At 54.3% G+C, this 26,155-nt stretch overlaps 2 protein-coding genes across 14 annotated transcripts in view; one reads left to right on the top strand and one right to left on the bottom strand.

The window, feature by feature from the left end:
• LOC142483530 (uncharacterized) overlaps positions 1-26,155 on the bottom strand; it is a 202,883-nt gene that overhangs the window by 150,507 nt on the left and 26,221 nt on the right. For 4 of the 7 annotated variants that reach the window (XM_075583537.1, XM_075583535.1, XM_075583532.1 and 1 more), the window contains 3 exons: positions 25,284-26,138; positions 23,973-24,998; positions 23,050-23,801 (listed from right to left, as the gene is read on the bottom strand). In XM_075583537.1, the coding sequence (XP_075439652.1) occupies positions 23,689-23,801; positions 23,973-24,998; positions 25,284-26,138 (1,994 nt within the window). In that variant the 3' untranslated portion in view covers positions 23,050-23,688. Of the gene's footprint in view, positions 1-23,049; positions 23,802-23,972; positions 24,999-25,283; positions 26,139-26,155 lie in introns of those variants that run through there. The other 3 variants (XM_075583534.1, XM_075583533.1, XM_075583538.1) reach the window with 3 other exon arrangements.
• The window catches only part of LOC142483531 (uncharacterized), a 165,720-nt gene that overhangs the window by 32,838 nt on the left and 106,727 nt on the right, over positions 1-26,155 (top strand). The window lies entirely within an intron of this gene.

Genomic DNA, 26,155 nt, shown 5'->3' on the forward strand with positions numbered 1-26,155 from the left:
CAGGGGGAAGTCTAAATTCTATCCCTCCCATTCAAAAGGTCACCATATTGAAACCTTTTTCAATATGGTTAATAATGATTTTAACTCTCTGACCAGCAATACAAAATCCAGTGATGTGAAACATAATCTCACTAAAAATGAGACATTGGCCCTGAAGTTTTTAAAAGAGAATAACAATCTTATTATAAGACAGGCCGATAAGGGAGGGGGTGTCGTTCTACAAGATCGAAAAGACTATGAAGGGGAAGCCCTTAGGCTCCTGAACGACACAACCTCCTATATTAGGCTCAAAGGAGACCCAACTAGGGAGTTTTTTGGTAAACTAAAAAGCCACCTAGATCAGGCCCTTACCTCCGGTGTTCTACTAAAAATGAATTTGATTTTTTATTTACCAGTTTTCCTAAAATCCCAATTTTTTATCACCTCCCCAAAACACACAAGTCAATAAAAAAAAACCCAGGTAGACCGATAATATCCGGAATACAAAGTTTAACAGCCAATTTGTCACAGTATGTGGACCACTTTCTCCAGCCCTATGTTAATAAACTCCCTTCCCATCTAAGGGATTCCACCTCAGTACTGAATTTGATTCAGGATCTGGAGTGGGAGGATTCATACAGATGGCTGACCTGTGATGTGCAGGCCCTTTATACGAATATACCACACACTAAGGGCCTAGCAGCTGTGAATTTTTTTCTATCAGATGACCAGGAACTTCACCCCCTCAACAGAGGTTTTATTTTGGATTCAATCCATTTCATTTTGAAACATAATTATTTTATGTTTCTGGACGAATTCTTCCTGCAGGTTTGTGGAACTGCTATGGGGACTAGATTTGCCCCCAGTTTCGCAAACGTGTACATGGGAGAATGGGAATCCAATTTTATTTTTAATAATAATCCTTTTAAAAATAACATCATTACCTGGCGTCGTTATATAGACGATATTATCTGTATATGGGATGGGGATCACTGCTCAGTCAATCAATTTGTTAATTACATCAATACTAATGATAGAAATCTGACGTTCACATTTTTGGATAATGAACGCAACATTAACTTTTTAGACTTGAGCTTAATAATATCAGAAGAGGGTAACATTATTAGTAAAACCTATTTTAAGGAGGTAGATTCAAATAATCTACTGCTAGCCTCAAGCAACCACAAAAAATCCTGGATCCAGAATATTCCGAGTGGTCAGTTCTAAGACTGAGGAAGAACTGTAGCCTGGATACGGATTTTGAGACACAGGCTAGTGATCTAACCTCTAGATTTCTGGAAAGGGGTTATCCACTAAAAAAACTCAGTGATGACTTGGATAGGGTGAGAAAACTGGACAGGAGCCAAATGTTGATTCCTAAGATTAAGAAAAGAGACACTTTGGAGACGAAGAGGGTAAATGTAATGTCGCCTTTATTACTAACTTCAATTCAATGACCATGCAAATAGAAAAAATGATTAAACAACACTGGGCTATTTTATCAGGGGACCCAATTTTAGGAGATCACATCTCTAAGTTTCCCAAATTCATCTACCGAAAAGCAAAAAACCTTAAAAATACACTGTCCCCTAGTGACATTAATACTAAGGTAACAACGGTTGGTGAAAAAATGTGGCTAAACAGTAAACCTATTGGGAATTTTAAATGCGGAAAGTGCTCAGTGTGCAAGTATCTGCATGTTGATAATAAAACTTTCACATGTAAAAGCACTGGAGAGGTTTTTGAGATTTTAGATTTTATTATGTGTACATCTGACCACATAGTGTATTTAATTGAGTGCCCGTGTGGCCTACACTATGTGGGTCGAACCAAACGCCCGTTGAAGGTACGCATCCAAGAGCATGTAAGAAACATTCGAAATGGTCTTTTTAATCACAGTCTTTCTAAACATTATGCTTTACACCATAATAAAGACCCCTCTTCCTTGCTCTTTAAGGGCATTAAACATATCCCTAGGAATAGAAGGGGTGGGGATAGGGTAAAAGAACTCTCTGTCCAAGAGACCTTCTGGATACACAGATTAAGATCTTTGCATCCGGGGGGTTTCAATGAAGATATTGATATCTGGTCCCTTTATTAACTTATTAACCATATACGTATACTTAAGGTGGAAGGGGTAACAGGGGGCTCCTTGTTACTCCTCCTTTTTTCCTAAATCTGAATCTGTGACTTATCTTTTTTAACTAGTAGTATTAATGTTATTCATTGATTTATATGTATTTTAGATTCATGCTTCTTTTTCACGTTAACTCTCAATACATTTTGTATAATAAGGATTTTTATAGTAATATTCCAATTTTGATGTGCAGTTTTTTATCCGGGTATTAGTACTGTTTTTAACCCCTTTTTTCTTTATTTTAGAGACATCTGCGCGATTCATGTTTTTTACTTACTTTTGTGTGTTTAATAAAGTTTATTTGATTTTGTTGACATAAGTTGCCCATAGCAACATGTAGGAGGGCTTTGAGCTCCATGAGTCGTTTGACTCCTCCCCGCATCCACGGGATTGGCCATGATTCCTGATTGGATGGCCTATCGGGTGGGGGCGTGAGGTATTTAAACCACTCGATTAATGTTGTTAATTATTCCCTGATGAAGAGACTTAGCTGTCTCGAAACGCGTTGGAAATTAGAACTCTAGCTGCTCTGAGAACTTTTGGACTTTATATCATCCTCCTGCGGGCCATAACGCTGTCTGGGAGGGCTACGACGCGCTGACGCTCCCGAGTGACGTCACTAACACGGAAGTACCGGACGGAGTGAAGGACAGCGTGGCTCGTGTTGCTGCCAAGACTTCCCTATCTGAGGACACTGTGTGTACTGTGAGCTGCTGAACTGCTGTCCACAACAGGAGCTGGTTACCAGTCAAGACCCAGTCTGGGTGCAAGTGATCGTGACGGCAGGAGTGGTGTGTTTGCACACTGAAGACTTCCTCACTGGTGTCCCGAGTGGTGTATGGGTAACATTAACCCTCCAATGCCTGTTTTTCTTATATAAATGTACGCTTAATACTCACCTTTATTTGCATCACATTATAATTTTTAATGCACTATGAGCATTGTGCGCTGTGTTTTTTCTTTATTCAGCTCTCGCAGAGGACCTGGAGCGGTACAAGGACGACGCGGCAGGGATCAATGCGGCGGACGTAGCTGTAGATCCTGCCGAGGGAACTGTGTCCCATGTTATCCACCAAGTGGCGGATCCAACCCCTCCCATTGTCGCCCCGGCAGTGGTCCCAATCCCATCAGACAGTGCAGAGGCTATGATTGCCCTTCTGGGGCCTGACGCCACGTCTGCTGACCGAAAGCAGATTATCCTCCGCTGGTACCCCGACACCCCTGCTCCGAGTGCCCCCACCCGTGGCAATGGCGGTTCACCAGCCCAAGGTGTCGTTCAGCAGTTTTCCAAAGTTTGTGGATGGCACCGATGATATCGACGCCTTTCTGCGGGACTTCGAGAAGCAGTGTAAGCGACACGAGTTGCCGGAGCGGGCCTGGGTAAAGTACCTGGTGTGACGATGGAGAGGATTTGGCCCGGGATTAAAGGTGTTACACCCCAATTGGCCACCCTCTAACCTCACCAGGGAGACAAGAGGTTAACTGGGCTGAGGCCCAGACATGTGATTTAACCCTGGTCATAACCTGAAAATGTATGTTCCCTGTTCCCCCATGTTTTATTGTTAATCAGTGTCTGCATCACACACACACTGGGATCCATCCGGGAGCACAAGGGTTAATAGTGGTATAGTGATTATAGCCCTTTGTGTAACTTTCCCGCCTTTTCAGGCACCATTTTGCAGGTTCCCATAGGCCGCCATTAGGGCTCAATGCTTTCTAATGGTGAATCTTGCTGTGGAGTCCTGTTCCTGAGAAGACCAGCAGAGGCGTCCGAGAGAGAGAGCGGCGGTTGCCCATTGAAAGTCAATGGGCTCATTGACTTCAATGGAGAAATCCTCGAGAGAGCTTTCCAGGAACAAGTTGGCTGCCGTCCAAACCGCTTAACCGCAAAGCGGATACATTTTCAATAGGAGAGCTTTGATCACTTACAAGTCAAGGTCAACATCAATTGGCGTGGGAATAAACAGTTCTAGGGCACCTAGAAATAAAATTCTTTGTGCCCCTAGTTCCTAGGCTTCCCCCCACTTGACCACAACCGGGTGCCCGAATCCTGGACCCCCGATAAGGGTCGAACCAGATAGAGCAGGTCGCGCCATAGGCTTTGCCGGCGGCGGCAGAAACGGCTCAGAAAAATGACTAAGTGTGAAATGCTGAATTTTAGGAATCCATATCTCTGGTTCCGGAGGGACCAGAGGATCAAGGTTTGGGGTATCTGTAGTCACTGCTCCAGCATCACTGCAGAACCATCCTTGACCCTCTTGGACCAACCCGACGGAGTATGGACCCCCTTGAAAGTTCGGGACTTTTACCATTGATTCCAATGGGAGAAAAACCGCATGGTGAAAAAATTACTAAGTGTGAAATGTTGAAATGTGTAAGTCCATATCTCCGGTTCTGGAATGCCCAGAGGGATGGGATTTGGGTGGCATGTAGCCAAGGTTCCGGCTTTCATGCATGCCCATTCCCAGCCCCTTCAGACCAACCAGACGGAGTATGGACGAATGTAAAGATTTGTGGATTTTCTCATAGACTTCAATGGCGGTGGTTCCCCATTGAAAGTCTATGGCAGGAAACTCCATTGACTACAACGGCGGAGTTGCTCCATTGAAACCCATGGCGGCGGAGCCCGTTGTTTTCAATGGGGATTTAGTGAAAAGCTGAGATTTCTTTTAGCGGAGATTTTTGTATTAAAATGAAAAATGATTTAAGGTGCATTTGTGTAACTCCGGTTCCGAAGGTCGTAGCACATCGCTTTTTGGTCCATATGGTGTCCCAGTTCCGGCCTTGAGAACTGGGAAGTTTGGACCTGCTGAGCCCAACGGAACCGGATATTTTAATACGTTTATGTTTTATGTTTAATACTGTGTCCCAAGGTATGGATAGAATCCAGAGGAAATTCCTTTGCATACCAGGATAGCAGATGGCCCTAGAGGCGACCCAATGTCTAGGACTTAAGTATTGTTCAAAGGGTTTTGTCACCCTCACTGTTTATTTGTGGGCGGAGAAGGCTCAAACCAGAGCAGTTTTTAAGTGTCCCATTTAACACCTTCCAACAAAGGTTTTCCTGCCAGAACTCCAAATGGGTAGACTGTCTGGCATTCCATTTGCATATGTGGGGCTACAGAAATGAGACCCCAGAGTTCTACTGCGCCTGTGCCAGCTAGCAGGGGGGCATGTGTTCAAATGTGTTCCCACGTTAAAGATTGGCTGGAGATAATTGAAAACCAATCACAGGTACTTAGTTTTAAGGATAGGGGAACAAAGGTTTATAAACCGTTGTCCACCCTATATCCTTTGTATTCTTGTCTTCATGTAATGTCTTGATGCCTGTATGCAAAGGCTTCATGTTTCCATGTCCTGCATGTGCTTCATAACTTTGCCTGTCTTGCTGTGATGTCAGCTGAAATATGGGAGAAGTGGCCAGTCTGTAATCCTGATGGCTTTCTTGTCATAATCTTTAAGTAAGTGTCTATATTTTTCTGCTATTTGTACATTTTTGTGTGTTCACCTTTATCAAGGAATAAATTATATTTTATCATATCTAAGTCTCGTCCCAGTTCAAACCCAGGTATATATATATTTATATATATTTTTGGTGTAAATTACAGCCTGTCATAAGCTACCGTGACACCTGGGTCCCCAGCTGAGTGGGAAGGCGTGTCACGGTAGCCATAGGTTTATAATATACACCAAATAAACTGGGTTGAATTGAATACGACTGTGATATAATAAAGAGATTTTATTCCTTAAAAGACAGGTGGACACACAATGTTGGACAAATAACAATGGAAATATATACACTTACCTGGGAAGGGGACAATGAAATAGCCCAGGACACAGGCTAGCAGGTGCAGGATGTTCCTTCATCAGGTGCAGGAACAATTCAGGTATAATCACGAAGACTCTGGGCATAGAGGTTACAATCACTTATATGGGATTTGGGCTCTATCCCTTACATTGGGACTCAGGTATTGGATAACAATTACCTGGACCCAATTACCTCTTGCCAGCTCACGTGGGAAGCAAGGTAATACCTGCCCACAGGGGGGGGGTGGCATTCTTCTAGTCAGAGGTCCATTTCCTTAGCCCCACTCTTAAGCCTGGTGCCTCTGAGTCTACCATCTGTATTTCTTCACAGGGGAAACTCTGACTAGCAGTGTGAATTATGACACTTAATGTAAACGGTCATTTCCTGCTCTTCCTCCCCCCTGCATACTTAATCCGGGGGGTGAAGGTTTGATCAGGACACGGCACACAGACACACCGGCGCCTGATGGCTCATTACAATTCCAAATGGCCAGTAACTTTCGTGGGGTAATTGGGTAGCCCTGACTATACAGAAATATATCACCATTTATATACATCAAAAATACTCAGTTCGGTTAATCTGAGAAGGGTGAAACCTGCCATGCAATCCTGACTCAGGGGTCTCTGCCTCGTGGCCAAATTTCAGCCCTCCAAGTATTACCGAACCAGAGACAATGTTTTTAGGTCCAAACCCGCATTTTAAAACAGCCGTCTTTCTTTCGCCATTGACTATAATGGTGGCCAAAAGGGCGGGAAGGGGCAAACAAAGGGTCATAAAACCAAATACATTTAACCCCTGCCCTCCCGACCTGATCCCAGTGTATGGTGCTGTAGCCCCGAGGTATATTTTCGCTCCCTGGCCCTGCTCTGCGTGTGCCGGGGGATCACGGGTGCCGCCGTTGTCTCTGACGGACCCGCCGGCTCTTCGCGAGGGTGGGGGCCAGAGCAGGGAGCAGCGTTAGGTATCGCGGCGCAGGCCGGTTGCCGGGGACGCGATCGGGCCGTCGCTAAGGCCGCGATCGCGTTGCCAACGGCCCATGCAGAGGGCGCCGCCATTGAAGGGGGTCTCGCGCATGCAGAGACTCTGTTGCAGAAATGGAGTGTTCCCTTCCCGAGGATGAGAGAGACTGTCAGGGGTTACACCCTGATGTGTATGAGCCCTGGTATTTGCCAGGAATGGAGGTCACGATGCTAATGTGCCCCTGCCTGAGTGAAGCCCTTAAAGAGGGAGTCGAACCGTCCCAGTTACAGCTAGGGTTCAGGTCAACTGAGGTGGACGGAGAAACGTTTACCCAGTGTTTTGGCCTCAAATGTGGCTGTAACCGGAGGGAGGCACTGGCGTGGGAGCCCCAATGTGAGTGTTGCGGGGCCTGGTTCCTAAAGCCTATCCTGCCCCAGGCGGCGGAGCCAGCCGAGGAAGAAGAGGAGGAGCCGGACCTCCCTCCTACAGTAAATGATACTTGTCCTCAGTTTGTCTTAATTCCAGAGGCCTCCGGGGACCCGTGTGTCCAGACCACTGTTGCAGACCCTCTCAAAGGGGACGTGCAAATGGAGGAGCAGGAATCTCTGATGGCGGGACCTGCGGAGACAGAGGCGCCTGATGGTGCTACCGAGGTGGGTGAAGCCGCTACTAATTTTTCCACTTCAGCGATGGAGGTGGTGGAGGGGCCGTGTGCCCAAACGAACTTACCAGACGCTGAGGCGGAGCCGCTGAAGGCGGAGCTCCAGAAGTTGGAACTCCAGATGTCGGTTCCAGACCCGGTTCCCGAGCAGGAACCACCGAGACCAGAACCACAGATCCCGGAAGGCCAGGGTAAGGTGTTTATACCCCCGCCCATGTGTGGTGATTCTAGCGACCAACCGAGTGTGGTGATGCGCCTGCCGGCGGACCACTCCAGTGAGGTCGCTGAGGCAACCACCTCAACTGATGCAGACCCTGATGTGGGCCCGTGTGCCCTGCAACTGCCAGTTCGGCCTACCACCGAGGTACCAGCGGTCCCAGGCTTGGGATCAGTACCTGCCGACAACGATAGGGGTAAGTTGACTGCCCCAGGGGTGTCGGGTGTGAGCTCCCCGTTGATCGTGGAGCCTGGTGACTCCAGAGGTAGGGTCACCCGGGCGATGGGCTCACCCCGTCATCGCGTCCTGGTGGAGGTGTCTCCCCCAGAAGATCTCTGCAGATCGTGGAACGAATCCGACCTCATCCAGGTATCCGGTGTAGCGGACCGGAGCGATACATACTCCTGCACGAGGAGTCTCCAAGCGGGCCTACCCGAAGAAGTTGTGGTGTCCACAGAAGAAGTCACCGTTAAAGAGATTGCTGACAAAGACAAGGACAAAGACTCTGTTGAGACCGCTCTGGTAGTTGTGGCCTCTCCCAGGTGCGCGATGGAGCGCTATGTTCGCCATGTGGTGGACCGAGGAAAGAGACTGAACCTTCCTGTCTCCCATGAGACGAGACCGGAGGATCCGGAAGGGGTCAATACCCAGGACCCCGTACATTTTTTTCTGCGAGAGGGAGAAGGTGGGTTGGTGCAAGGGACAGGTCTTGAGTTCCAAAAGACTCACAGGAGTCAAGGTGGGATACCCTCACCCAGTCTGTTAGGGGCACTCCACTCTGAGACTCAGCTGGCCTCGGGTATCCATGCGGGTATGTTGGGTACAAATGGGGAATTGCTTGTATGTGATGTACTGTTTACAATGCATTTTCCATTATATAACCCACTGTATGGTTGCTACCCAAGCGAGAGCGTTGGGATTCTGCGAAGGGGAGAATGTAGCCCCGAGGTATATTTTCGCTCCCTGGCCCTGCTCTGCGTGTGCCGGGGGATCACGGGTGCCGCCGTTGTCTCTGACAGACCCGCCGGCACTTCGCGAGGGTGGGGGCCAGAGCAGGGAGCAGCGTTAGGTATAGCGGCGCAGGCCGGTTGCCGGGGACGCGATCGGGCCGTCGCTAAGGCCGCGATCGCATTGCCAACGGCCCGGCGGCTTGTGCAGAGGGCGCCGCCATTGAAGGGGGTCTCGCGCATTCGCAGTGCTCGCGTAGGTGCAGGAAGGCCCCAGGGAGATCGCGCGAGAGTAGGACAGGGGAGGAAAGGATTGAGGCGGCCATTAGGGGTTCGCGCATGTGCGGGAGAAGCGCGCACGCGGCCCCAATGCTTTAGGCAGCCCCTGGGGACTACAACTCCCAGGAGGCTTAGAGAGACAGGGGTCAGGTGCTCCCTTGCGGCCAATAGGGCTGGAGGAAGCTCAGCCCGGGAATATAGATACATTTCCCGGGCTTTGCATGCGTCAGTCTGCACGAGGAGAAGGAAGGAGTAGGAAGGGTGCAGGGAGCGCGTGGCTCCTGCATCAGGTAAGGGTTCTCCTTAGGTCCCCAGGCAGGCCCCAATTCCCGGGAAGGGCAGGGGGTAACTGAAGAGGGACGGCCATAGCTAGGGAGGTGACCCTTAGGTGTGGAAGGTGCAGGTTTGGCAGTGCCACAGCGGAGAGGGCTGTGGGCACTGTGCAAAGAGGCACAGTGTGCTAGCAGTGTGTTTGCTGCGGGATCCAGGTGGCTGTGTGTGATTGCAGCTGTCTGTGTGTGTTGTCGCTGCATGTGCTGGGCGCAGTGCGTGCAGTGTGTGTGAAGTGTGTGTGGATCCCTGCAGGCTGACAGTGTGAGCTGAGTGTTGGCTGCAGGTGCGTTAGGCTGTTAGGATTAGCCAGTTACAGATAGGACTGGGTAGCTAGGGAAGGGGGGCAGGTTATGGTTCCACCGGCCCTAGGAGTTCTCCCCAAGCCATCCCAGGTTGCGGTTCCTCAGGGACAGGCCCTAGGTTAGGGTTGCTGTCACTCTAGGAGTAGTTAGTGATAGGAAGGGATAGCGGCGGTTGCTGTTCCCATGCGGTTGGTGTTGCCGTGATCCGGTTGCAGTTCCCGTGGAGCGGTGGGACCCTCGTTGGGGTCCACGGAGAGAAGTACCTGGAAAGGATCAGACGGACGTCTGACCCTTTTAGAAGAGAGTTGCGGTCCCGAGCATCGGAGTGCTCGGAAGGTACCTCTGAAATATAAGTGCACCAACTGGGCCCTAGCTTAATATAATGACTGCGCAGTCACCCACGACCTCCGTAGGATTGCGGGACATTGGGTGTGGGGGATCACAGGACACTGGGTGGGAACACCAGACATTGGGCTGAGGTGATGCGGGTAGAGCATCTTGTTATGTTATGTAATGAGTTATATGTGTATGTTAAGTAAAGTGTTAGTTATTGGTTTATCGTATACGTGTGTTATTGTATTTCTTACCCAGGGCTATCTTTCATAACGGGGATCCTGGGTAAGTGGAGGCGCTGCACCAGGTAATGGTAAGGGTTCCCCCAGGCTCCCAGCTAGCGGAGGCTCAGATCTCCTGGAGACACAGGTGTTATACAGTTACCAGTAATCCCTTAGAGCAGGTGTGTTGCAGGGAAAGGAACCGGTTAGACCACGAGGGGCCAATGTGAGATTGGGTGGGTCGGCCGGTTCACAAAAAGGGTTACAGTGCAATCATGTCACAGGACGGGAACACATAAAACCAAATACATTTAACCCCTGCCCTCCCGACCTGATCCCAGTGTAGATGTTTGGTGCAATCACGTCACAGGACAGGAACACATAAAACAAAGGGGAATACATTTTGTGCTGAAGCAGGGGACTGCAGAAATACATATATACGATTCCATTAACCCCTCACATCCTGCACGATTGTAGGGGCTGCCAGCTGGGGGGTGACCCCTGTATTACAAGCCTGGCAAGCCTATTGTGACAAGGCGCAAGTGGCCTTCTGCGAGATCGAGGAGGAGGAAGACTACCCCTACGTGAAGGCAGTCCTGTTAAGGCGGTATGCCCTTAACCCTGAGGCACACCGCGAGCAGTTTCGCGCAATGCATAAAGTCACGGAGGACACCCATGTTGAGTTCGCCGTCTGTCTAGCCCACCGTAGTCGTGGTTGGGTGGAGGGCTGTAAAGCGGCCATTTTTATGGGGCTGCTAGATCTGCTGGTGAGAGAACAGTTCCTGTTGAAATGTATACCAGAGGTGCGGGAGTGGGTGATGGACCACAAGCCACCCACCTACCAGGAGGCCGCCATCGTGGCGGAAGAGTATGTTACCACTCGGCCCCATTACAGAAAGCGGGTCCTGAACCCCGTGCAGGCTGCGCGAGCACCGAAAGTGGCGGACCCTTCCCCCACCCCCAGGTCGTGGAGGACCCCATCGGGAGCAAGAGGGGCAGTTGCAAGACCCACAGAATTTGTCGATGAGCGACGGTGTTACCTTTGCAACCTCAGGGACATCTGCAGCTAGACTACCCCAACGCCCCCACCCCAGTCACCCCAATCTGGGGCAACGTTCACAAGCTGCAAGGCCGATGAGCCTGCGCGGGGCTGGCCCTGACCGAGGGGGAGTGTGATCTTTACGGTCACAAAACGCGTTGGGAGGAGCCTAATTCACGTCAGTCAGGCAGTGTGGAGCGATCCTTAGGATGACGTCATCGGCGCGATCTCAGGGATCCGTAATCGTGTTTGCGCGGGTGCGTGCGGCAAGTTACAGCTTGTCTCTGAGACTCTGCTGCTCACGTAGCGGACGGCGTCACATTTTAACCGCGATACAAAGTGCGTGCGTCTCCTTGCAGCGTCACTTTTAATTAAAGCCCTGTGGATTTGCACTATGTTCCTCCTCTGTATTTTCCGGGGGAGAGGGACCGGTGCTGTGGGTGGGAGCGCAGTGACGGAACTCAGACGCTGGCAGCACGTGGGCGTCGTGGGCAGCGAGAGACGGGGGCTAAAGCACGGTTCCTATCGGCCGAATACAGTACAAGTATGTCTTGTAAGTAGGCATTGTTATATCCTACTGAGCGTCACTGGGTGGGCAGTTCCACGCTGCACGATGGGTGTGTTTCTTCTTGTACGCTTTGCACCAGGATGAACTTCTTCCACCGAGAGGATTTCTAAGTAGCAAAATCCAGGATTGGCAGCAATTTCAATTGAAACCAACTTGTGGACATTTGTGGGGGATTTATATTCCAATTAGGGGTTTAACATTGATTGCATTCTGTCAGGTAAAGGTGCCGGGGGTTTATTCTGTTATTGTATCATCATCAGTAACACGTTTTAGGAGAAAGCTTGTAATGTGTATCCCCTGGGCCGCTCCACCCAGCTATAGTATCCCTCACCTGGGTCATTAGTGGGGTTTATTTCGGATCATCTGATTTCTATCAGCACTGTATGTAGATATTATTGTGTAAGAATATTCACATTACTAGCGCCCTTTTTTAGGTTTTAGTTAGGTTTATATCAGCGGCAAAGACAGACTATAGAAAGCAGTTCTTGGTGCAGACCGATGCCTCGAACTATGGCATAACGGCCTAGAGTGCCCACTGCGTGGTTTGCCTACCCCACCCTACAAACTTAGACGACACAGTTTTTTGTGGAAGTAAAAATGGTCACAGCTTTATTGTTTAACAATACTATCAAATAACTGTCCGCCATAAACTTAGTCCTTTGTCGTCCCTATTCTCGGTATCTTCCGGCGGGAGGAGCCCTCCTCCACCCGCCCTATTCTACCGTCAACCCGGGAGACACACTCTCCGCCGTGATGGACACTCTCGCCCCTTACTCACGGCCCCGTCATCCGTTCACCCTGGGTCCCCCTTTTCATGGCCGTCTGGGCCTACCCGCATAGGATAGAGCCCAGCTACCTAAGATTGGTGCCAGGGGTACAGCGACCGACCGCCTGCGTCGGCGCCTCCAGCCCGAACGATCTTTTCAGGGGGACCGTTACCTGGCGGCCCATCCGCATCGGGTGGAGCCCCATTTCGGGTATTTACGGTGTCCCTACGATGACTGGCCTGACAGTTCCACAACCCGGAGGACCCATTAAGGCCACTTACTGGGGACTCACCCCACACACCAAGCTGTGACCCTAAACCCTGACTGCTGATCGCTTGCAAAGGCCTGCGCATGTTATCAATAAAAATATCCAGGCCCTCGTCTGTTAGGTGCACCCCGTCCTTCCTGTGCCAGCTGCACCCCCTGTCTTCGAATTCCCCATGCTTCACCGTCAGCCCCCCACAAGAGAGGATGAAATTACGGATGTCTCTGTTAACTTCTCGCCTTGCCTTTTCTATGCCGACCCAACTGCGTGCCCCCCTCCATACCAGCCGAGGTATAATCTCCGACCAAATAATGACTGTGTCGCCCCAGAGGGCTTTAAGTCTGGCGCAGTCAGCGCGTATCTGGAGGATTAAGTCTAAAGACTTGGTGGCCGCCATGTCGTTCCCGCCCAGGTGGATCATTATCACGTGGGGCTTCCTGCCATAGACTGCTAGCGCGCTTGTGATGGTCGGCACCAGGTCTCTCCAGCACATCCCTCTCTTACCCAGCCAGCGTATTTTCCTGCTCTCTCGTGGGATTCCCAGCTGCAGACCCAGCGTGCTCGCCGCCTGCTCCCGGGCCCAGAACATGAAAGAATGACCGATCAGCCAGACTTCCCGCGCTGCGCCTGCATCGCCCACTGTGAAGACAGAAAGCGTGTTAGAAAACCGCACAATCATCTAATTACCCCCTTGTTTGGACCTAATGTACACTGTGTACGCGTTTGACTTCCACCTCCCCAGTTCCTTAATCTGTGCTATAGGCAGCCCCCGCTCGGAGGCTACCATTGCGGCCCCAATCCGAAACGAGCGGGTCCCGAAATTGGTGGCATCAATGCCTCCCGCCTCCAGGCAACGCTTAAAGATCCTGTTGAACTGAAACTTTGTTAGGGGAGTTGAATCTTTATGTGACAGGAAAACCTCGCCCCCTTGCGGTCGCTGCCTGGCGTAGCGCTTTGCCGCCCTCACCGGGCACACCCTCCTATTCTCGTGCCGTCTCAGGTGCACCCAGGCCCCTTTCCCTGCTTGGCCAGTTTTTGACCTGTGTATGCGGCATGCCACTGTCTCCTCCCCTATAATCACATTTCCCAGCAACAGGCCAGGGTCCCTGCTAGTTTTTGACGCTGCTACAAGTTCCCCTACTCTAAAGGCTTCAAAAAAGGCAAAAGTGAAAGCCGCTTTAAATAAATCTATTTCGAACGGTCCTGCGCATACTGACTCTGCTGCCTTGTTCAAGCTCTGTAACCTCTCCACTGTTACCGGCTCCCTCTTATCTCCGCGCTTGCGCTCCCCTCTGCCCCACCCAATCAGTATTCGCCTGAGGAGGAAATCCTTGGTGATGTCTGTCTGTCCCCCCAACTTCAGGAAAAAGGCGATACCCGCTAGCGTACCGCCCGCCTTAGCCCGTGACATGCCCGCCCGCTTCTGGGTAAGTAAGAAATTGATTAGCTGATGGGTTCTGCTAACCTTACCACTCCCCTTGGAGGCCTTCCTGAAGCTGCGCCACTGCCGCCATGCGTTGTTATACGTCTTCCACGTGCGGGGGGCTAGCGATTGCTGCACCAAGGCCATCACTCCCTCCGCCCGAGCTGGTACAGATAATTGGGGCAGGTCAGACCTCTTTCCTGCGCGTCTGGGGCTGCCCGCCTAAATGCCGGCCAGTTAAAGCGGGATAGCGCGTCTGCGATAACATTAAGCTTCCCGGGGATGTGCTTTGCCTTAAAGTTTATGTTCCCCAGCATGCACTGCAGGACCAGCCTGCGCAACAACCTTATCACTGGTGGTGACGTAGCCGATAGACCGTTCACCGCGTCCACTACCCCCAAATTGTCTGACCAGAATATTATGTGCTTGTTCGCTAGCTCCTTGGCCCATAACTCTACCGCTACTACCATGGGGAACAACTCCAGGAAAGCCATGTTCTTAGTTAGCCCCGTCCCCACCCAGTCAGCTGGCCATGGACCCGCACACCACTCCCCTCTAAAGTATGCCCCGAACCCGTGCCCCCCTGACGCGTCAGTGAATAATTGCAGGGCGTCGCTGGTCTCGCCGTCCGTAACCCACAGCCTTCTCCCATTAAACTCCCTGAGAAAACCCCCCCATACCTCCAGGTCTGCCCTAAGCTCCTTGGTGATTCGGATATGGTGTTGGGGCTTTTTTACCCCCGCCGTGGCCCTTTCCAACCTGCGGTTAAATATCCTGCCCATGGGGATTACTCTGCAGGTGAAGTTTAGCAGACCCAGCAGTGACTGCATTTGTTTCAGGGTCACCTTCCTGGCCTCCCTGACCTGACCTAGGCTCATTCTAAGCTTCTTGACCTTGTCTGCGGGTAAGCGTGATTCCCTCGCCAGTGTGTCAATCTCTATACCGAGGAATGACAGGATTTCTGTTGGGCCCTCGGTTTTCGCCTCTGCTATGGGAACCCCCAATTCCCTCATGATCCCCTTAGTACTCTCCAGCAAACTGTTGCACTGCAGTGAACCCGGGGGACCCACCAGCAGGAAGTCATCCAGATAGTGCGCAACTGTGCTAGTCCCCGTCTGACTGACTATGCACCAGTGCAAGAAAGTACTAAACGCCTCAAAGTAGGCGCATGAAATGGCGCAACCCATGGGGAGACATTTATCGATGTAATACGCGCCCTCAAATTTACACCCTGTGAATCTGAAGCTGCTGGGGGCCAAAGGTAACAGCCGGAAGGCTGATTCTATGTCAATTTTTGCCAATAGTGCTCCCTCCCCACATGTTGTGTCAAATGATTGGTATTGTACCCGGCATAGCTCCGGGTCTATAGCATCATTCACCGACCCCCCCCTTGGGTATGACAGGTGTTGTATTAGCCTGAATTTGCCCGGGTCCTTTTTTGGCACTACACCCAGCGGGGAAATAATTAACTGGGCGATAGGGGGGGATGCGAATGGGCCCGCCATACGCCCCAATTTTATCTCTTTCTCTATTTTTCCTTTAACTATGTGTCTGTGTTTTGTAGCGGATTTCAAGTTCCGGCTAACACCCCTAGCTTGTACCACCCCCCCACTGGTATGTGAAACCCCTTACTAAACCCCCCTTCAAGGAACCTTGCTTTCTCCCGGTCGGGGTACCCCCTTAACCAATAGCTCAGCCCGCTAAGGCTGACCGGTGTTGGGGCCTGTGTTAGGTGCCTCCCTTCCTCTATCCTGGCTGCGGTTGCCCCGGGCTTTGAAGCATTTCTTAATGGGGTGGCTACCCCCGCACTGGCTACACACATGCTTGTACTTGCAACTCGCCCCCCGTTTGCAGTATAGGTCGTTAAACGCCCAACACTCCCCTTTGCTGCCTCTGCTCGCTGAGTGACTCCCGGGCCGGCTGCCCGGCCCCTTGTGAAAGGGCGCGTTACCTCCTTGTGTCGTGTTTCCCACTAGCGTCATCCACAATTCCATGTCCATCTTCCCCAGACTCAACCGTGTATCCCCCTGCCACCTGTGCCTGAACTGCTCGTCATAATCCCGCCACGCTGACCCCCCGTGTTCGTCATGTATGTTCTGTATCACACTCATGTATCTCAACACATTATGCAATTCCTTGGGATGTTTTGAAAGGAAACAATCCCCGAACACAATGAAACCCATAACCCAGTTTGCGTTACTCCTCACTACCTATCCTTTCTCGCCCGCCTCTCGCGCGCGTTGCCTCTCTGCTCGCCCCTTTACAGACAGCTTGAACATATCCACATACTTCCTGTTACCTATGTCTCTCTGTGTTCTCCTGGGCAGGTGTGTGCACAGGGGGCTAGTTTCAACTGCAAACGAATCCTCCCCGCTGTGGGTGGAAGCCGCCCCTTTGTCTTTGCGCGCTTTGCGCTTTCCCTTATCTATCCTACTCCGCTTTACCGCCTTGCTCAACGCCTCTACCTGTTTCCTAATGCGCTTTACCCCTGGGGTCTCGTCGCTGTCTGCGCCGCTGCTTGCGTCTGACTCGCTGCTCGCTCTCTCACTGTTCTCGCTGTCTGACCCCTGGGACGCACAGTCCGACCCTGACCTAACTGACCCCCCATCACTAACATCACCATCATCCTCATTACTTTCCAATGCTGCATTTTCATGCTCACCTGATCCTGCGGCTTCTGCACCTGGGTGACCGGTCCTGGGTCGTTTGGCGGCTGCACGGCTCCTGTTGCTGCTTGCCGGATCGGCGACGCTCCCCAGCGCCAATGGCGCCGGCGCGTCAACCGGGGGAGGTGCCCGGGACACTGGGAGGCACCCCGCAGCCGGGGGCAGCGGGACCGCTGTTGATGGATCCAAGGCTGGTGCCGGCGCGCCAGGAGCGTCTGGCGCGGGTGCACCAGGCACCGGGGCGTGGTGTGTGGGTGCTAGCGGCGCCGGTGGGTATGGTGTGTAGGGTGCAGGTGCATGCGGCGCAGGGGCGTAGTGTGCGTGATGTGCCGGTGCGTACGGGGGGGCTTGGGACGCGTGGGCGTAAGGCGCGTAGGGGTAAGGCGCGTAGGGGTAAGGCGCGTGGGGGTAAGGCGGCAGGAACGCCGGGGGTGGCTCTGCAGCGGTGGTGGGCTGGCTCGGCCCGGCCATGGGGGTGGTGGTTTGGTCCGCAGGGGGGGGGGGTGTTATGTATAGCAGGGGGGGCGGTGCGCTGTGGAGCGGAAGGGGGGGTGGTGGTATGAGCAGCAGAGGGGTGGTGTGCTGTGCAGAGGAAGGGGGGGGCAGGCAAGCACTGGGAGCATGGCTAGCAGCTGCAGGGGGGGGTCCATGCTTCCTCCTCCTCTCTGTGTGTGATGATACCTCCATGCTTCCTCCTCCTTCCCAGGGTTTAAGCCCCTCCCCACTTCCCTAGTTTGCAGGTCCTTTCATTCTGCTGGATATAGACCCACTGTGGTCTTTCTCCCTCCTAATAGAAGTAAATGAGAATTTTAATCCTAATAGAGATATATTAGTATTTTATCTGGTAGTGTTAGGACTTGCGAACCGGGGCTGCCTTGTCGTGGCTCGCAGGCTTACAACGCTTTGGCCAAAGGGTTAAACTAAATGACCCTATTTCAAGAGAATATAGAAGTATTTTACTGTGTATTTCTGCCATGTTGGATGCAGCATTGGGCTTCTCTGTCGTCTGTTGTATACATTCGCCACGCTCAATAGCACTCCATTTTGACATATATATATATATACTAGCTGATATACCCGGCGTTGCCCGGGATGTAATTTTGGGGGGGCGGGCGACAGGGTTGGGCTCCCCCCCCCTTGACAGCTAGGTGGGTGACTCAGTTGACTGAGTGTGTGGGTGACTGTGTGGGTGGATGGTTGACTGAGTGGGTGGGTGGGTCGGTGACTGACTGTGTGGGTGGGTCGGTGACTGAGTGGGTGGGTGACTTTGGGTCGGTTTGACTTTGGGTCGCTGGGTGGGTGGGTGACTTTGGGTCGCTGGGTGGGTGGGTGAGTTTGGGTCGCTGGGTGAGTGGGTGACTTTGTGTCGCTGGGTGACTTTGGGTCGCTGGGTCAGTGACTGAGTGGGTGGGTGACTTTGGGTGGGTGGGTGAGTTTGGGTCGCTGGGTGGGTGAGTTTGGGTCGCTGGGTGGGTGAGTTTGGGTCGGTGGGTGGGTGAGTTTGGGTCGCTGGGTGGGTGGGTGAGTTTGGGTCGCTGGGTGGGTGGGTGACTTTGGGTCGCTGGGTGGGTGACTTTGGGTCGGTGGGTCGGTGACTGGGGGACTTTTTCTGGGTCGGTGACTGGGTTGGGTGGGTGACTTTGGGTCGCTGGGTGGGTGAGTTTGGGTCGGTGGGTCGGTGGGTGGGTGACTTTGGGTCGGTGGGTGACTTCGGTGGGTGGGTGACTTTGGGTCGGTGGGTGGTTCGGTGGGTGGGTGACTTTGGGTCGGTGGGTGGGTGACTTTGGGGCGGTGGGTCGGTGACTGGGGGACTTTTTCTGGGTGGTCGCTGGGTGGGTGGGTGACTGGGTCGGTTTGACTTTGGTTCGCTGGGTGGGTGGGTGACTTTGGGTCGCTGGGTGGATTGGTGACTTTGGGTCGCTGGGTGGATTGGTGACTTTGGGTCGCTGGGTGGATTGGTGACTTTGGGTCGCTGGGTGGGTGGGTGACTTTGGGTCGCTGGGTGGGTGGGTGACTTTGGGTCGCTGGGTGGGTGGGTGACTTTGGGTCGCTGGGTGGGTGGCTGACTTAGGGTGGGTGGGTGAGTTTGGGTCGCTGGGTGGGTGGGTGTGTTTGGGTCGCTGGGTGGGTGAGTTTGGGTCAGTGGGTAGGTGACTTTGGGTCGGTGGGTAGGTGACTTTGGGTCGGTGGGTAGGTGACTTTGGGTCGGTGGGTGGGTTGGTGACTTTGGGCTGGTGGGTGGTTCGGTGGGTGGGTGACTTCGGGTCGGTGGGTGGGTCGGTGGGTGGGTGAGTTTGGGTCGGTGGGTGGGTGAGTTTGGGTCGGTGGGTCGGTGACTAGGGGGACTTTTTCTGGGTGGTCGCTGGGTGGGTGGGTGACTTTGGTTCGCTGGGTGGGTGACTTTGGGTCAGTGGGTGGGTGGGTGACTTTGGGTCGGTTGGGTGACTTTGGGTCGGTGGGTGGCTCGGTGGGTGGGTGACTTTGGGTCGGTGGGTGGCTCGGTGGGTGGGTGACTTTGGGTGGGTGAGTTGGTGGGTGGGTGACTTGGGTCGGTGCATTGACTTTGGGTCGGTGGGTGGGTCGGTGGGTGGGTGACTTTGGGTCGGTGGGTGGTTCGGTGGGTGGGTGACTTTGGGTCGGTGGGTGGTTCGTGGGTGGGTGACTTTGGGTCGGTGGGTGGGTGACTTTGGGTCGGTGGGTCGGTGGGTGGGTGACTTCGGGTCGGTGGGTGGGTGACTTTGGGTCGGTGGGTCGGTGACCGGGGGACTTTTTCTGGGTCGGTGACTGGGTGGGTGGGTGACTTTGGGTCGCTGGGTAGGTGAGTTTGGGTCGGTGGGTGGGTCGGTGGGTGAGTGACTTTGGGTGGGTGGGTCGGTGGGTGGGTGACTGGGTCGGTGGGTGGGTCGGTGGGTGACTTTGGGTCGGTGGGTGGGTGACTTTGGGTCGGTGGGTCTGTGACTGGGGGACTTTTTCTGGGTCGGTGACTGGGTGAGTGGGTGACTTTGGGTCGCTGGGTGGGTGAGTTTGGGTCGGTGGGTGGGTCGGTGGGTGGTTGACTGTGGGTGGGTCGGTGGGTGGGTGACTTTGGGTGGATGGGTGGGTCCGTGGGTGGGTGACTTTGGGTTAGTGGGTGGGTCGGTGACTTTGGGTCGGTGGGTGGGTCGGTGGGTGGGTGACTTTGGGTCGGTGGGTGGAACGGTGGGTGGGTGACTTTGGGTCGGGGGGTGGGTCGTGGGTGGGTGACTTTGGTTCGGTGGGTAGGTGACTTTGGGTCGGTGGGTCGGTGACTTCGGGTCGGTTTGGGTCGGTGGGTGGGTGACTTTGGGTCAATGGGTCGGTGGGTGGGTGACTTCGGTTCGGTTTGAGTTTGGGTCGGTGGGTGAGTGACTTTGGGTCGGTGGATGGGTCGGTGAGTGGGTGAATTTGGGTCGGTGGGTGGTTGGGTCGGTGGGTGGGTCGGTGACTGGGTGACTTTGTTTGGGTCGGTGAGTGGGTGACTTTTTCAGATTTGGTGAGTGGGTGGGTTAGTGGCTGGGTTGGGTGGGTGAGTGGGTGAGTTAGTGGCTGGGTTGGGTGGGTGAGAGGGGTCGGTGGGTGGGTGGGTGTGGGGTCGGTGAGTGGGTGGGTGGGGTTGGTGAGTGGGTGAGTGGGTGGGGTTGGTGAGTGGGTGGTTTTGGGTGACTGACTGGGTGAGTGGGTGACTGACTGGGTGAGTGGGTGACTGACTGGGTGAGTGGGTGACTGACTGGGTGAGTGGGTGACTGACTGGGTGAGTGGGTGACTGACTGGGTGAGTGGGTGACTGACTGGGTGAGTGGGTGACTGACTGGGTGAGTGGGTGACTGAGTGGGTGACTGAGTGGGTGACTGAGTGGGTGACTGAGTGGGTGACTGAGTGGGTGACTGAGTGGGTGACTGAGTGGGTGACTGAGTGGGTGACTGAGTGGGTGACTGGGTGAGTGACTGGGGCAAAGTGGGTGACTGGGGCAAAGTGGGTGACTGGGGCAAAGTGGGTGGGTGACTGGGGCAAAGTGGGTGGGTGACTGGGGCAAAGTGGGTGGGTGACTGGGGCAAAGTGGGTGGGTGACTGGGGCAAAGTGGGTGGGTGACTGGGGCAAAGTGGGTGGGTGACTGAAAGTGGGTGAGTGGGTGAGTGACTGAAAGTGGGTGAGTGAGTGAGTGACTGAAAGTGGGTGAGTGTGAGTGACCGAAAGTGGGTGAGTGAGTGAGTGACTGAAAGTGGGTGAGTGAGTGAGTGAAAGTGGGTGAGTGAGTGAGTGAAAGTGGGTGAGTGAGTGAAAGTGGTTGAGTGAGTGACTGGGTGGGTGACTTTGACTGGGTGACAGTGGGTGGGTGGGAGACGGTGGGTAACTGGGTGACAGTGGGTGGGTGGGAGACGGTGGGTAATTGGGTGACAGTGCGTGGGTGGGAGACGGTGGGTGACTTACCTTGACCGGGTGGTGTTTCCTGGCGGCAGACGGTTCCCCTCCTGGCACGGATATCCCCGTGGCATCAGGCTGGGGCAGGAGGTGGTTTCGGAAGCTGGCGGGGGGGCAAGAGTGGCAGGCTGGGGCAGGAGACCCGCGCAACGTGAGGGTGAGTGCAGGAGGCACGGCCCGCGCTTCCCCTCCGTCCGGGAGCGCACGTGATAGTGAGTGCAGGAGGTCGGGGGAGTGCAGGAGGCCGGGGGAGTGCAGGAGGCCGGGGGAGTGCAGGAGGCCCGGGGGAGTGCAGGAGGCCCGGGGGAGTGCAGGAGGCCGGGGGAGTGCAGGAGCCCGGGGGAGTGCAGGAGGCCCGGGGGAGTGCAGGAGGCCCGGGGGAGTGCAGGAGGCCCGGGGGAGTGCAGGAGGCCGGGGGAGTGCAGGAGGCCCGGGGGAGTGCAGGAGGCCCGGGGGAGTGCAGGAGGCCCGGGGGAGTGCAGGAGGCCGGGGGAGTGCAGGAGGCCGGGGGAGTGCAGGAGGCCCGGGCCGCGCTTCCCCTCCGTCCGGGAGCGCACGTGATAGTGCGGCTGGGGAATTTGCGGAGCGTGCGGGTTTGGGGGAGGTGGGGGAGCGAGTGAGGGGCACCGGGAGAGGGGGGGGGAGGGGTGTGTGGAAGGTGAGCTGCGCTCCGACTGACGGGGGAGAGTGAGGCCAAGCGTGTGTGTGCGTGTGTGCGTGTGTGACCTTTGCCCCGTCACTCCGCCTCAGGCCAATGAGAGGTGTGCGGGGGCGGGCGGGCCAAGGGAGCAATCTCATTGGCCTGAGGCGGAGTGACGGGCCAAAGATCCAATGTGATTGCCCCTTGACACAGGACAACCAGACACGCATACAACACTTTCAGAAATATATAGATAGATAGATATATATTGTGGGGGCTCAGGGGTTCCCAAAAAGAGCTTGCTGGGGGTCTGTGTTTTGTTAACCCATTCTCAGCTGTCTCAGCTGTTGGCGGTTAGTGGCTCCTCCTTCCCAGGTTTAAGCCCCTCCCCACTTCCCAAGTTAGTAGGTGTGTATGTATAATAAATAAAGACATACAATACAATATTTGTATAGGTGCCTGTGTATGTATAATGTGTAAGACGTGTGTATAGGTGCCTGTGTATGTATAATGTGTAAGACGTGTGTATAGGTGCCTGTGTATGTATAATGTGTAAGACGTGTGTATAGGTGCCTGTGTATGTATAATGTGTAAGACGTGTGTATAGGTGCCTGTGTATGTATAATGTGTGACGTGTATAGGTGCCTGTGTATGTATAATGTGTGATGTGTATAGGTGCCTGTGTATGTATAATGTGTAAGACGTGTGTATAGGTGCCTGTGTATGTATAATGTGTAAGACGTGTGTATAGGTGCCTGTGTATGTATAATGTGTAAGACGTGTATAGGTGCCTGGTTATTGTGTATAGGTGTCTGTGTATATATAATGTGTAAGACGTGTGTATGTACAGTATAATGTGTAAGATGTGTATAGGTGCCTGTGTATGTAGTATGTGTAAGACGTGTATAGGCGCCTGTGTATGTATAATGTGTTAGATGTGTATAGGTGCCCGAGTATGTATAATGTGTAACACGTGTATAGGTGCCTGGTTAATGTGTATAGGTGCCTGTGTATATATAATGTGTAAGACACGCTGGGACTGCGGATCAGAACACAGGAGACATTAGAACATGTTACATGCTTTATTGATGCTCTATGTAGGGATGATCGGCAGCCTGGTTGGCGTGTGAGCCCGATACATCATGTATGTGACATTTATTGTTTAGATTATTCAGCCCGGTCTACTCGGAAAGGAGAGAATCCGGGCGGTCTCTCGCGCTTCTCCATGTCCCGGTCTACTCAGGAAAAATCAATCCGGTGTTCGGCGGTCCCTCGCGCCTCTGTACGTCCCGGTCTACTCGGAAAGGTGATAATCCGGGTACCGGCGCCTCGCGCCTCTGTACGTCCCGGTCTACTCGGAAAGGTGATAATCCGGTTACCGGCGCCTCGCGCCTCTGTACGTCACGGTCTACTCGGAAAGGTGATCATCCGGGTACCGGTGTCTCGCGCCTCTGTACGTCCCGGTCTACTCGGAAAGGTGATAATCCGGGTACCGGCGCCTCGCGCCTCTGTACGTCCCGGACTACTCGGAAAGGTGATAATTCGGGTACCGGCGCCTCGCGCCTCTGTACGTCCCGGACTACTCGGAAAGGTGATAATCCGGGTACCGGCGCCTCGCGCCTCTGTACGTCCCGGACTACTCGGAAAGGTGATAATCCGGGTACTGGTGCCTCGCGCCTCTGTACGTCCCGGTCTACTCGGAAAGGTTATAATCCGGGTACCGGCGCCTCGCGCCTCTGTACGTCCCGGACTACTCGGAAAGGTGATAATCCGGGTACCGGCGCCTCGCGCTTCTGTACGTCCCGGACTACTCGGAAAGGTGATAATCCGGGTACCGGCGCCTCGCGCCTCTGTACGTCCCGGACTACTCGGAAAGGTGTAAATCCGGGTACCGGCGCCTCGCGCCTCTGTACGTCCCGGACTACTCGGAAAGGTGATAATCCGGGTACCGGCGCCTCGCGCCTCTGTTCGTCCCGGACTACTCGGAAAGGTGATAATCCGGGTACCGGCGCCTCGCGCCTCTGTACGTCCCGGACTACTCGGAAAGGTGATAATCCGGGTACCGGTGCCTCGCGCCTCTGTACGTCCCGGTCTACTCGGAAAGGTGATAATCCGGGTACCGGCGCCTCGCGCCTATGTACGTCCCGGACTACTCGGAAAGGTGATAATCCGGGTACCGGCGCATCGCGCCTCTGTACGTCCCGGTCTACTCGGAAAGGTGATAATCCGGGTACCGGTGCCTCGCGCCTCTGTACGTCCCGGTCTACTCGGAAAGGTGATAATCCGGGTACCGGCGCCTCGCGCCTCTGTACGTCCCGGTCTACTCGGAAAGGTGATAATCCGGGTACCGGCGCCTCGCGCCTCTGTACGTCCCGGACTACTCGGAAAGGTGATAATCCGGGTACCGGCGCCTCGCGCCTCTGTACGTCCCGGACTACTCGGAAAGGTGATAATCCGGGTACCGGCGCCTCGTGCCTCTGTACGTCCCGGTCTACTCGGAAAGGTGATAATCCGGGTACCGGCGCCTCGCGCCTCTGTACGTCCCGGACTACTCGGAAAGGTGATAATCCGGGTACCGGCGCCTCGCGCCTCTGTACGTCCCGGTCTACTCGGAAAGGTGATAATCCGGGTACCGGCGCCTCGCGCCTCTGTACGTCCCGGACTACTCGGAAAGGTGATAATCCGGGTACCGGCGCCTCGCGCCTCTGTACGTCCCGGACTACTCGGAAAGGTGATAATCTGGTTACCGGCGCCTCGCGCCTCTGTACGTCCCGGACTACTCGGAAAGGTGATAATCCGGGTACCGGCTCCTCGCGCCTCTGTACGTCCCGGACTACTCGGAAAGGTGATAATCCGGGTACCGGCTCCTCGCGCCTCTGTACGTCCCGGTCTACTCGGAGAGGTGATAATCCGGTTACCGGCGCCTCGCGCCTCTGTACGTCCCGGTCTACTCGGAAAGGTGATAATCCGGGTACCGGCGCCTCGCGCCTCTGTACGTCCCGGACTACTCGGAGAGGTGATAATCCGGGTACCGGCGCCTCGCGCCTCTGTACGTCCCGGACTACTCGGAAAGGTGATAATCCGGGTACCGGCGCCTCGCGCCTCTGTACGTCCCGGTCTACTCGGAAAGGTGATAATCCGGGTACCGGCGCCTCGCGCCTCTGTACGTCCCGGTCTACTCGGAAAGGTGATAATCCGGTTACCGGCGCCTCGCGCCTCTGTACGTCCCGGACTACTCGGAAAGGGGATAATCCGGTTACCGGTGCCTCGCACCTCTGTACGTCCCGGACTACTCTGAAAGGTGATAATCCGGGTACCGGCTCCTCGCGCCTCTGTACGTCCCGGTCTACTCGGAGAGGTGATAATCCGGTTACCGGCGCCTCGCGCCTCTGTACGTCCCGGTCTACTCGGAAAGGTGATAATCCGGGTACCGGCGCCTCGCGCTTCTGTACGTCCCGGACTACTCGGAAAGGTGATAATCCGGGTACCGGCGCCTCGCGCCTCTGTACGTCCCGGACTACTCGGAAAGGTGATAATCCGGGTACCGGCGCCTCGCGCCTCTGTACGTCCCGGACTACTCGGAAAGGTGATAATCCGGGTACCGGCGCCTCGTGCCTCTGTACGTCCCGGTCTACTCGGAAAGGTGATAATCCGGGTACCGGCGCCTCGCGCCTCTGTACGTCCCGGACTACTCGGAAAGGTGATAATCCGGGTACCGGCGCCTCGCGCCTCTGTACGTCCCGGTCTACTCGGAAAGGTGATAATCCGGGTACCGGCGCCTCGCGCCTCTGTACGTCCCGGACTACTCGGAAAGGTGATAATCCGGGTACCGGCGCCTCGCGCCTCTGTACGTCCCGGACTACTCGGAAAGGTGATAATCTGGTTACCGGCGCCTCGCGCCTCTGTACGTCCCGGACTACTCGGAAAGGTGATAATCCGGGTACCGGCTCCTCGCGCCTCTGTACGCCCCGGACTACTCGGAAAGGTGATAATCCGGGTACCGGCTCCTCGCGCCTCTGTACGTCCCGGTCTACTCGGAGAGGTGATAATCCGGTTACCGGCGCCTCGCGCCTCTGTACGTCCCGGTCTACTCGGAAAGGTGATAATCCGGGTACCGGCGCCTCGCGCCTCTGTACGTCCCGGACTACTCGGAGAGGTGATAATCCGGGTACC

This window comes from Ascaphus truei, unplaced genomic scaffold (genome assembly GCF_040206685.1).
Source record: "Ascaphus truei isolate aAscTru1 unplaced genomic scaffold, aAscTru1.hap1 HAP1_SCAFFOLD_334, whole genome shotgun sequence".
Taxonomy (NCBI): Eukaryota; Metazoa; Chordata; class Amphibia; order Anura; family Ascaphidae; genus Ascaphus; species Ascaphus truei.